Source organism: Eriocheir sinensis, chromosome 61, assembly GCF_024679095.1.
Source record: "Eriocheir sinensis breed Jianghai 21 chromosome 61, ASM2467909v1, whole genome shotgun sequence".
Classification (NCBI taxonomy): Eukaryota; Metazoa; Arthropoda; class Malacostraca; order Decapoda; family Varunidae; genus Eriocheir; species Eriocheir sinensis.
Window position 1 is genome coordinate 4,667,017 of NC_066569.1, and position 12,812 is coordinate 4,679,828.

At 42.4% G+C, this 12,812-nt stretch overlaps 1 protein-coding gene across 17 annotated transcripts in view; it reads left to right on the forward strand.

Moving 5' to 3' along the window:
* Positions 1-12,812, forward strand: part of LOC126986201 (bromodomain adjacent to zinc finger domain protein 2B-like) — a 125,844-nt gene that overhangs the window by 62,853 nt on the left and 50,179 nt on the right. For 14 of the 17 annotated variants that reach the window (XM_050842163.1, XM_050842164.1, XM_050842160.1 and 11 more), the window contains 4 exons: positions 8,713-8,801; positions 9,718-9,900; positions 10,339-10,365; positions 11,821-11,997. In XM_050842163.1, coding sequence (XP_050698120.1) covers positions 8,713-8,801; positions 9,718-9,900; positions 10,339-10,365; positions 11,821-11,997 — 476 coding nt within the window. Of the gene's footprint in view, positions 81-239; positions 259-8,712; positions 8,802-9,717; positions 9,901-10,338; positions 10,366-11,820; positions 11,998-12,812 lie in introns of those variants that run through there. The other 3 variants (XM_050842176.1, XM_050842166.1, XM_050842168.1) reach the window with 3 other exon arrangements.

Below are 12,812 nucleotides of genomic sequence, written 5' to 3' on the forward strand. Positions count from 1 at the left end.
GGCGGGCTCAACCTTCTGTTTTATCACGCTTTTTCACCTTTACCGCCCCTGCACAGCCCTCAGCAGCACGGAGAGGAAAGGTCAGTGTTGTGTGGGTATATAATAGTGCTAGGGAGGCAGCAGAAAGGCGTTATCATGGTGGAAATAAGGGAAATTAAGGCAGCGTTCCATATCCATTACTGTTCGTGGACTTTTTCTGATGGTGTAATTTTTATTTTTTTATCATCTTTACCGCCCTCAGCAGCACGGAGAGGAAAGGTCAGTGTTGTGTGGGTATATAATAGTGCTAGGGAGGCAGTAGAAAGGCGTTATCATGGTGGAAATAAGGGAAATGAGAGCAGGGTTCCGTATCCATTACTGTTCGTGGACTTTTTCTGATGGTGTAATTTTTGTTTTTTTATCACCTTTACCGCCCCTGCACAGCCCTCAGCAGCACGGAGAGGAAAGATCAGTGCTGTGTGGGTATATAATAGTGCTATTGAGGCAGTAGAAAGGCGTTATCATGGTGGAAATAAGGGAAATGAGAGCAGGGTTCCGTATCCATTACTCTCGGGGACTTTTTTCCATGTTGTAATTTTTTGTTTTTTTATCACCTTTACCGCCCCTGCACAGCCCTCAGCAGCACGGAGAGGAAAGATCAGTGCTGTGTGGGTATATAATAGTGCTAGGGAGGCAGTAGAAAGGCGTTATCAAGGTGGAAATAAGGGAAATTAAGGCAGGGTTCCATATCCATTACTGTTCCGGGACTTTTTCTTATGTTGTAATTTTTGTTTTAATATCACCTTTCCTTCCATTACACAGCCTTCAACAGCGTGAGGGCTTAAGGTGAGGTGCTGTGGGGATATATTACGGGTCTATAGAGGCAGTAGAAAGGCGTTATCCTGGTGGAAATAAGGGAAATGAGAGCAGGGTTCCATATCCATTACTCTCGGGGACTTTTTCTGATGTTGTAATTTTTGTTTTTTATCACCTTTCCTTCCATTACACAGCCTTCAACAGCGTGAGGGCTTAAGGTGAGGTGCTGTGGGGATATATTACGGGTCTATAGAGGAAGTAGAAAGCCGTGATCATGGTGGAAATAAGGGAAATTAAGGCAGCGTTCCGTATCCATTAATGTTCCGGGACTTTTTCTTATGTTGTAATTTTTGTTTTTTATCACCTTTCCTTCCATTACACAGCCTTCAACAGCATGAGGGCTTAAGGTGAGGTGCTGTGGGGATATATTACCGGTCTATAGAGGCAGTAGAAAGCCGTTATGGTGGAAATAAGGGAAATTAAGGCAGCGTTTCATATCCATTACTCTCTCGGGGACTTTTTGTTATATTTTCTCATGTTGTAATTTCTGTTTTTATCACTTTTACCGCCCCTGCACAGCCTTCAGCAGCACAGAGAGTAAAGGTCAATGCCGGGGGGGTATATTACAGGTCTAGAGATGCAGTAGAAAGGTGGAAATAAGGGAAATGAGAGCAGCGTTCCAGATTTTTACTGTTCCGTGACTTTTTCTTATGTTGTAATTTCTGTTTTTATCTTCCTCCTCATCCTTACACAGCCTTCAACAGCACCGGGAATAAAGGTCAATGCCGTGGGGGTATATTACAGGGATACAGAGGCAGTAGAAAGGTGTTATCATGGTGGGAATATGAGAGCATTCCTATTTTTTTAATGTTTTTTTATCACCTTTACCAGACTTATACAGCAGCATGGATGGTAAAGGTCAATGCCGGGGGGTATATTACAGGTCTAGAGAGGCAGTAGAAAGGTGTTATCATGGTGGAAATACAAGAGCATTCCTTTTCCATTACTGTTGCGGGACTTTTTCTTATTTTTATATCTGTTTTTTTTATCAACTTTACCGGACTTATACAGCAGCATGGAGAGTAAAGGTCAATGCCGGGGGGGTATATTACAGGTCTAGAAAGGCAGTAGAAAGGTGGAAATAAGGGAAATGAGAGCAACGTTCCATATCCGTTACTCTCGGGGACTTTTCTTATGTTTTCTTATGTTGTAATTTCTGGTTTTTCTCACCTTTACCGCCCCTGCACAGCCCTCAACAGCACCGATAATAAAGGTCAATGCTGTGGGGGATATATTACGGGTCTAGAGAGGCAGTAGAAAGGCGTTATCATGGGGGAAATAAGAGCGTTCCTTATCCATTACTTTTCTGGGACTTTATTTTTTATGTTTTACCGCCCTTATACAGCCTTAAACAGCATGAGGGCTTAAGGTGAGGTGCTGTGGGGATATATTACAGGTCTATAGAGACAGTAGAGAGGTGTTATTATGGTGGAAATAAGGGAAAAGAGAGCAGCGTTCCATATCCATTACCCAGTCTTAAACAGCACTAGGGCATAAGATTTGGTGCTGTGGAATGCTGTTCAGGGGTCGAGATGCTGTTTGAGGCGTGCTGTTATGCTGTAGAGAGGGAGAACAGCCCAGACATTGTACCTTGCTGCTCTGTCACCTCTCCTTCAATAATATAACCTTACACAGCACCAGAATATAAGTAATAGTGCTGCGGGATGCTGTTCATGGGTAGAGGTGCTGTTTGAGGCATGCTGTTATGCTGTAGAGAGGGAGAACAGCCCAGACATTGTACCTTGCTGCTCTGTCTCCTCTCCTTCCGTAATATAACCTTGCACAGCACTAGAATATAAGTAATAGTGATGTGAGATGCTGTTCATGGGTAGAGGTGCTGTTTGAGGTGTGCTGTTATGCCATAGAGAGGGAGAACAGGTCAGACATTGTACCTTGCTGCTCTGTCTCCTCTCCTTCCGTAATATAACCTTGCACAGCACTAGAATATAAGTAATAGTGATGTGAGATGCTGTTCATAGGTAGAGGTGCTGTTTGAGGTGTGCTGTTATGCTGTAGAGGGGGAGAACAGGTCAGACATTGTACCTTGCTGCTCTGTCTCCTCTCCTTCTGTAATATAACCTTGCACAGCACTAGAATATAAGTAATAGTGATGTGAGATGCTGTTCATGGGTAGAGGTGCTGTTTGAGGTGTGCTGTTATGCCATAGAGAGGGAGAACAGGTCAGACATTGTACCTTGCAGCTCTGTCACCGCTCCTTCTGTAATATAACCTTACACAGCACTAGAATTTAAGTTAATAGTGCTGTGGGATGCCGTTCAGGGGCAGACACGGGGCGATTACTCATGTTATGTAAACGATTACGATTACTTCATATTTTCACGATTACAATTACTTCATATTTTCACGATTACAATTACTTCATATTTTCACGATTACAATTACTTCATATTTTCACGATTACAATTACTTCATATTTTCACGATTACAATTACTTCATATTTTCATGATTACAATTACTTCATATTTTCACGATTACAATTACTTCATATTTTCACGATTACAATTACTTCATATTTTCACGATTACGATTACTTCATATTTTCACGATTACAATTACCTACTTCATATTTTCACGATTACAATTACTTCATATTTTCACGATTACAATTACTTCATATTTTCACGATTACGATTACAAACGATTACAGATCACGATTACCCCATGTCTGTTCATGGGTAGAGGTGCTGTTTGAGGCTTACTTTATCCACTGACATGCTCTCTACCTGTTAATCTCCTCTCCTTCCATGTAATACAGTCTTCAACAGCACCAGGGCTAAAAAGATAGTGCTAAATAATACTGTTGAATGTCCGAGGTGCCAGAGAAGGGCTGTGTTATGCTGTCAATAGGGAAAGTAGGTCACCACTCACTCCCATCTCTCGTGAGCTTGGCAACCCCATTTTAGGTGAAAGTGGTATAAGTGCATCTCTCTCCGTGTCTTCCCTGCCTGCTATGAGGTCGGCCGGGGCACCTTAGCTGTATTGGGGGGGGGGGGGCTGTGGGTGTCATTCTAGAGCTTTGTTGTGTGTGTGTGTGAGAGAGAGGAGAGAGGCTGGGTGTTAGTTTGTGTGTGTGTGTGTGTGTATTGTATGTTTGTGTGGGTGTGTGTGAGATAGATTTAGCTATCACTTATATTATCAGCAGACTTTTTTTTTTTTTTCATTATTATTATTTCCTTTTTTTGTCCTTGAGCAGTTTCCTTTGCTGTAAAAATAAATAAATAAATAAAAATATGCCTTTGTAGTAAAATAAGTGAATAAAAAGAGAGACAAGGAAAGAAATGGTAGATAGAATTGCAACACACACACACACACACACACACACACACACACACACACACACACACACACACACACACACACAAGTACGCACACACATATGCATATAAGGAGAGAAATTCTTCCTGTTAGCATTGGCGGTGGTGGTGGTGGTGGGGGAGGAGAATGAGATGGAGAGATTAGAACAAACATGAATAGAATCACTGTACTAAAACCTCCTTCACTTTATATTGGTGAGAGAGAGAGAGAGAGAGAGAGAGAGAGAGAGAGAGAATGAGGTAGAAATGAACGAAATAAAGAAAAATAGGACCAGGGAGAGAGAGAGAGAGAGAGAGAGAGAGAATGAAAAGAAGGAAAGAAAAAATGAAGTAGAAATGAACAGAAAAAAGTAAGAAAAGAAGTAAAAACAAAGAAAAAATAGTACCAGAGAGAGAGAGAGAGAGAGAGAGAATGAAAAGAAGGGAAGGGAGGAAAAGCAAAGAAAATGAGAAGAAATGAACAGAAAAAAAGGAAGGAAAAAAAAATAGGACCAGAGAGAGAGAGAGAGAAAAGAAGGGAAGAAAAAGCAAAGAAAATATGAAAAAAAGAATGGAAAACAGGAAAGATAGAAGCAAAAACAAACAAAAAAGGACCAGAGAGAGAGAGAGAGAGAGAATGAAAAGAAGGGAAGAAAAAGCAAAGAAAATATGAAAAAAAAGAATGGAAAACAGGAAAGATAGAAGCAAAAACAAACAAAAAAGGACCAGAGAGAGAGAGAATGAAAAGAAGGGAAGAAAAAGCAAAGAAAATATGAAAAAAAGAATGGAAAACAGGAAAGATAGAAGCAAAAACAAACAAAAAAGGACCAGAGAGAGAGAGAGAGAGAGAGAGAGAGAATGAAAAGAAGGGAAGAAAAAGCAAAGAAAATATGAAAAAAAGAATGGAAAACAGGAAAGATAGAAGCAAAAACAAACAAAAAAGGACCAGAGAGAGAGAGAGAGAGAGAGAACATCTGTCAAGTGTTGCAAGCTCATGTTCTCCTCCTTCAGTTATTTCTCCTTTATTTGCTTTGGTGTCACACCCTAAAACCTGTCTTGCTGCGCACACCTCATCGTTATAAATAGCCGACCAGACTCGTAGCATCATAACCCGGCCTCGGTGGGGGATATCAAGTGCATTACCTGGGCATGGGGGGAGGATAGATTAGGTTAGGTTAGTGTTTTAATAAGGGTTAAGGGTTACTGCTTGAGTGGGGGTAGGATAGGATAGGTTAGGGGGAGGATAGGTTAGGGGAAGGATAGGTTAGGTTAGTGTTTTAAGAAGGGTTACTGCTTGAGTGAGGGTAGGATATGGGAAGGATAGGTTAGGTTAGGTTATGGGAAGGATAGGTTAGGTTAGGTTAGTGTTTTAAGAAGGGTTACTGCTTGAGTGGGGGTAGGATAGGTTAGGTTAGGTTAGGTTAGGGGAAGGATAGGTTAGGTTAGTGTTTTAAGGAGAATGGGCGAGGAAGGCCTGAAGGAAAGGAGAGGAAGGAAGAAACCACCACTTACCAGAAACATATAAACACAAGTAAAGAGAAGAAGCAAATAAAATACAGTAGAAGAAATGGAAAGTTAAATTAGAGAAAGACAGTACTGGATCGGGGCAGACTGCACTAGATATATATATAATAAACACTGGCAGTAATCAAATTCAAAGGACTCCACACTGCATGACAAACACCACCAAGTCAGTATAGAGTTAGTCAGTTGGTCGTAAAAAAACAACCTCAGGGAAAAGGCACTTGCTAAGCCAATACCCCTCTGACCTTTCTCCCCACCTTAGTCATCGCTGCTTGTGCGGAGAAGGGACGGAAGAGTGAATAGGGGAAGCAGTAGTTGAGTGTAGACATGAGTATAAGTAGATATGAAAAAAGACATGAATTAAGATGTGAGAATAGACATGAGTAGGCCTATAAGTAGATATAAAAAAAGACATGATTTAAGAAGGGAGAATAGACATGAATAGGCCTATAAGTAGATAAAAAAAGATATGAATTAAGAAGTGAGAATAGACATGAGTAGGCCTAAAATAGATAAAAAAAGACATGAATTAAGATGTGAGAATAGACATGAGTAGGCCTATAAGTAGATAAAAAAAGATGAATTAAAAAGTGATAATAGACATGAGTAGGCCTATAAGTAGATATAAAAAAAGACATGATTTAAGAAGGGAGAATAGACATGAGTAGGCCTATAAGTAGATAAAAAAAAAGATGAATTAAAAAGTGATAATAGACATGAGTAGGCCTATAAGTAGATATAAAAAAGACATGATTTAAGAAGGGAGAATAGACGAGTATAAATAGATACAAAAAAGACATGAATAAGAAGTGAGAATTATCTTTCGGAGGCAAAACGGAGAGGCCGCAAAAGATGGGGAGCATATCTACTTTTTCCTTTTTACGTTTTTTATTTTATTTCTTGTTCCTCTTCTTTTTTTTCTTCTACATTATCTCCTTTTTTTCTTCTTCCTTTTCTTCCTCTTCTTTTTCACAATTTTTTTCTGCTTTGTCTTCTTCTATATTTTAAGGAGAACAAAGATGACATATGCAAGAGAGAGAGAGAGAGAGAGAGGGGGGGGGGGTACATAAATCACCCCACCTCTCTGAACTTGCAGCAATGAATTGAGGAAACTTTTGATGCAGTCCTTTTTTTTTTCTCCTTTTCACTCTTACTTTCTCCCTTCCTTCTTTTCTTGTTTACTTTCCCTCTGTCTTTCTTTCTCTTCCTTTCTGTCTTTCCCTCCTCCTTTCTTTCTGTCTCTCCCTTCCTTTCTTTCCTTCGTTTCTTTCTTTTTTCCTCTCTTTCCCTCCTTTCTTTCTGTCTCCCTTCCTTTCTTTTCTTTCTTTTTTCCTCTTTCCCTCCTTCTTTCTTTCTGTCTCTCCCTTCCTTTCTTTCCTTCTTTTCTTTCTTTTTTCCTCTCTTTCCCTCCTTCTTTCTTTCTGTCTCTCCCTTCCTTTCTTTCCTTCTTTTCTTTCTTTTTTCCTCTCTCTTTCCCTCCTTCTTTCTTTCTGTCTCTCCCTTCCTTTCTTTTCTTTCTTTTTTCCTCTCTTTCCCTCCTTCTTTCTTTCTGTCTCTCCCTTCCTTTCTTTTCTTTCTTTTTTCCTCTCTTTCCCTCCTTCTTTCTTTCTGTCTCTCCCTTCCTTTCTTTTCTTTCTTTTTTCCTCTCTTTCCCTCTCTCTCTTTCTCTCTCCCTTCCTTCTTTTCTTTCTTCCTTTCCTTCTGTCGTTCCTCCTTTCTTTTTTCTCTCATTTTTTTGCAACGAAGGAGACAGCTCAAGGGTACTATATGGTTTGGTGGTGGTGTGTGTGTGTGTGTGTGTGTGTGTGTGTGTGTGTGTGTGTGAATATAATTAAAAAATAAAATCCCACAATGTCACTGCTTTTAAGAGTTTCGGCCTGGCTCTTGTCACAGTCCATGGAGCAAGTAGATCGCACACACACTCACACACACACTCAGCTTGTGGAAAGTATGTGCATGCATGTGTGTGTGTGTGCGTGCGTGTGTGTGTGTGCATAAGGCAGACCACAAACAGATAGCATGTAGGAAGTGTAAAGATATAAAATGAAGATGCTGTTTTTTTTTTCTTTTAAGTTTTGTTTCAGGTCAGGTCCAGTAAACACACACACACACACACACACACACACACACATATCTATTTCTCTTTTACTATAATTCTTTTTTTTATCAGTTAATGCATTGTTGAATAAATGACACACACACACACACACACACACACACATACACACACAAACATACCCCCCAAAAAAAACAAAGAAGAAAGAAAGAAAAAATATATACTGCATTGCTTTAGTGGAAGACATTAAGAAAAAAAAACATAATTATTTGATCCATTAATTATATAACTGATGGCCATATTAATTATTCAGTAGAGTGTTGTGTTTGCCTGCTATGTATGTGTTGCTCTCTCTCTCTCTCTCTCTCTCTCTCTCTCTCTCTCTCTCTCTCTCTCTCTCTCTCTCTCTCTCTCTCTCTCATTTCTTGTTTGTCTACTTATTTCATTTATTTGTTATCCTTTTCTTCTTTTTCTTTGTCTTTTCATCATTTTCTTCTTTTTCTTCTTGCTCCTTTTTCTCAATTATCTGCTTCATTTTCTTCCTTTCTTCTTGCTATTTTTTCTCGGTTATCTTCTTCCTTTTCTTCTTTTTTTCCTCGCTCCTTTTTCTCGACTTCCTTTTCTTCATTTCTATTTTTTTTTTCATTTTTTTGTTCCCTTTCTTCTTTTTTCTACTACGTTATCTACTTCTTTTTATTTTTCTTCCTTTTGTTTGTTCTTTGTTTTCTTTTTCATAATTTTCTTTTTTTCCAACTTCCAATTCTGCTTCGTCATCATCTTCTTTTCCTATATTTTAACATTGCATTATTTATTTTTTGCTTTCTGTACCCCCACACAGCATTTTAATTTTTCTACTTCTGCTTCGTCTTCTTCTATATTTTATCATTCCATTACGTATACATTTCTTGCTCTCCGTCCCCCCACACAGCCTCCACTAACGCCTTTTCTCTCTCCCTTCACAGAATGGACAAGAGTCGGGAAGGGGAACGAGGGGAAAAGTCCCATTCCGGGCTACCCCCAGGCATGGACCCAGCCACTGCAGCGCTCTATGGTGGGTGAGGGGAGCTGGGGCAGGGAGGGAAGAAGGAGGGAGGGGAAGAGTTAAGAGCATGGGGAGGAAGAGAAAGAGAGAGAGGCTGGATGTCTTGTCAGGTTGAGAGAAGGGGAAGATGGAGAAATGTTCGAGGAGGAAGAGGAGGAGGACAAAGACTAGAGAAGGGAAGGTATTGGTGGAGGAATCTTGTCAGTGAATAGACTAGTAAGGAGGAGGAGAAGGACGGGACAGATGAGAATTATAGGGCTAGACTACCTACTATGTATCTTATAGCACATGATAAGGGCTAATTAAACCCTGTAAGTAAATTAACCCAGTAGCAGCGACGGCCCAAATTTGTGGCTCTACCGTGTCCCAGCGACGGCCCAAATTTGTGGCTTTACCGTGTACCAGCGACGGCCCAAATTTGTGGCTTTACCGTGTACCAGCGACGGCCCAAATTTTTGCCATGATATAAACCCCCAAAATAGATGATGCATAAACTGATCACTAATGCGTTGATATATAGTGTATTATGAATTGGTTTGTGTGAGCGATGATTTTTTTTCATTATTCTTGCTTAGAGGGAACATTAAGAAACATGATCCCCGCAGCTACCGGGTTAAGTAGATAGTTCATTGCATAAATCAACAAAGAGAGAGCTCACTGTGTTAGATTTCAAGTCCCATCACTGAGGAAGCATAGATGAACCTACTGCTTACAGAAATATAGTGACTGTTTTGTTTATAGTGAATATAGATCTGTCTTTACACACACACACACACACACACACACACACACACACACACACACACACACACACACACACACACACACACACACACACACACACACACTCTCTCTCCCCCACCCCCCCACACCACACACACTCCACCACCACCACCACCACACTCATCACCTCTTCCCCCTGCAGCCAACATGTTCGGCAGCGGCAGCCTCGGAGGGTTTAATCCGGCGGCTGCATCGGGGATACCGGGTTGGGGAGGCCTGCCCCCGGGCTTCCCCCCAACCAGCTCGGCGGCGGGCCTGGCCAGCCTGGCGGCCGCTCAGCAGGCTCAGCAGGCCGCAGCGCTGGCCGGCCTGGGACCAGCGGCAGGTGAGCAATGGGGGTGCAGTTTTATTGGGCTGGTTATATCTCTCTCTCTTTCTCTCTCTCTCTCTCTCATAATTTTGTTTTGTTCTTATTTGCTTCTCTCTAAAAAAAAATTCTCAACCTTATATATTTTTTCAACGATCTATTTATCTTTTTCTTTATTTTTTCTGTTTTTCTCTCATTTACATTCTCTTTTTCTTTTGATCAAAGCTTTTATAACTGCCTTTTATTTTTTTATCTTTTTATTTTGTCTTATTCTTTCTCTTGTTGTTAATCTCTTTTTAATTGGTATTCTCATTCTCTCTCATGCTGTTGCTTTCATTCTCTTAGCCAATAACATTACTGAGAAACAAAACACCAATGATAAAATAACCTAATGAAAAATAACATCATTAGTAGTAGTGGTGATGGGACTGACTCGGCCATACCTTTACTTTTAAGCTGCCTACCAAGACCGAGCCCTGGGCGGTGAGTATGGGGGAAGGAGATGTAGGCTGCCATTCCTAGACATTTCTGCCCCACACATCAACTACAGCACTGTCTCCAAATTTACGATAAATAGGTTGACGTTGTGGGTCGCAAACTTTGAAATCGCAAACTTTGAACCATTATTCTTATGGGGAACATTGAAAACTGTCAACATCCAGGTGGCCAAGCATGTGTGTGCAGACGGCCCCGGCCGCACACTGGGCCCGAGCAGCTGACAGGCGGCTGATGATGGTGATGGTGGTGATGAGTGTTGGTGGCGTGGCATTTGCATCGGCGCCACCTGAACGGTGTTTTTGTCGGGGCCCGTGTGTGTGTGTGTGTGTGTGTGTGTGTGTGTGTGTGTGTGTGTGTGTGTGTGTTGTGGGTTTGGGCTTCTCAATTTGCCGATTCTTGTTTTCCACATGTTGCACGGGACTTCTTTCTTTTCTTCCATCTCTTCTTTTTGAAAAGGAAGAGATGGAAGAAAGGGAAGGGGTCCTGCACAACATGTGGAAAGTGAGAATTGGCAAATTGAGGAGCCTGGGCCCACAATGGGCACAGCCACACACACACGGGCCCCACTGAAAATGCCATTTGGGTGGCGCCGATGCGGGGGCCGCCGACACTCATCATCACCATCACTATCATCAGCCGCCCGTCAGCTGCTCGGGGCCAGCGCGTGGTCGGGGCTGCTCACACACATGCGGCTGGCTGCCTGGATCTCACTCACCATGCTTCCCGTAACCAACGTAAAGGTCCAGGGGGTGGGTAAGGGCGAGAATGGGAGTCAAGGACCACACCAAGGTATGAAAAAACCTGGTTCTATCAGCCTTTTCCTTTTCTTTTCGGGTCATATCACAATTTCAGTTAAAAATTGAATTTTTTTGGGTCCCTTTCGCAAACTCAGTGAATCGCAAACTTGAAACTTTCAACCCTGGAGACAGTACTGTATTTCCAAGGACCAAAACGAGATTGATTGGGTTCTCATGAGTTATATATTTTTCACATTCATGACATAGAGGCTTTGTCACACTACCCACCCCATGGATATACCCACCACTCCCATGAAAGCTTTAAACAGCTCTAATCCACCACCACCACCACCACCACTTTCATTACCTCCCCCCTTCCTCCTTCCCTCCTCCTACCCACACCACACGCCCATTCCTCATTACCACCACCACCATACCCAACACTTAGTATATAACACCACTGCCCCGTACATCTCTCAGCACTACCACCCCTACCTTACCCTACCACCCCATTCCTTAACACCACCACACCACCACCAACAATCACCACCCCTTCCTCTTTCCCCTTCTCCCCCACCCTCACTGTACTCCATCCCCTACCATACACTCCCACAAAATCACCCTTCCATCCCTCCTCACCATACACCATACACCCTTGTCACCTCCCCCTCCTCCCCCCTCCTCACTCTCCCCTTTCCCTCAGCGTGGTGGAACTTAGCGGGCCTGCAGCAGATGGAGCTCCTGTCCCGACTGCAGGGCGGGCTCGGCGGCAGCAGTGGGGGGGCTGTGGCGGCGGCAGCAGCAGCGGGGGGCATGGGGGCCTATGGGGGACTTCACCCAGAGCACCTCATGAACCTGGAGATACTGCAGGCACAACACGGTGAGACTGGGAGACTGTGGGAGACGGGGAGAGAGAGACTTAGGCAGGGAACAGAAGGGAAGGAAAGAGTTGAGTAAGAGAGACTGGGGCAGGAAAGGGAAGGGGAAGGGGAGAATGGGATAGACTGAGGGAAATTGAATCAGGAAAGGGTAGGGATAGGAAAGGAAGGAAAAGAATGCTAAAAATGGGGAAGGGAAGGAAGGGAAAGGAGAGGGGAGAATGGGATAGACTGAGGGAAACTGAGACAGGCTGGGGCAGGGAAGGAGAGGGAAAGGAAGGAAAGGAAAGGGTTGGGATAGGAAAGGAAGGAAGAGAATCGGATAGACTGAGGGAAATTGAGGCAAGATTGAGCAGGGATGGAAAGGAGAGGAAAGAGAAAGAAAGGAAAGGAAAAGTATGATAAAAATGGGGAAGGGATGAGGTATAGGGAATGTTATTTTTATTCATTATTCAACTTATTCTTTTAATTTTTTAGGAGTATATTTAACCCGGTAGCAGCGACGGGCCAAATTTGTGGCTTCACTGTATAGCAGCGATGGGCCAAATTTGTGGCTTCACCGTGTAGCAGCGACGGGCCAAATTCGTGCCATAATATTTACCCCCAAAATAGATGATACATAATCTGATCATAAATGCTTTGATATATATTATGAAATGGTTTGTGTGAGGGGTGATTTTTTCTCATTTTTCTTGCTTGGAGGGACCATTAAGAAACATGATCCCTGCTGCTACTGGGTTAACAAAGGTATAGATGGTACTTTGTTTCCTCACGACCACTAACTCTAACCACCACCACCACTAACTAACCTCACCCC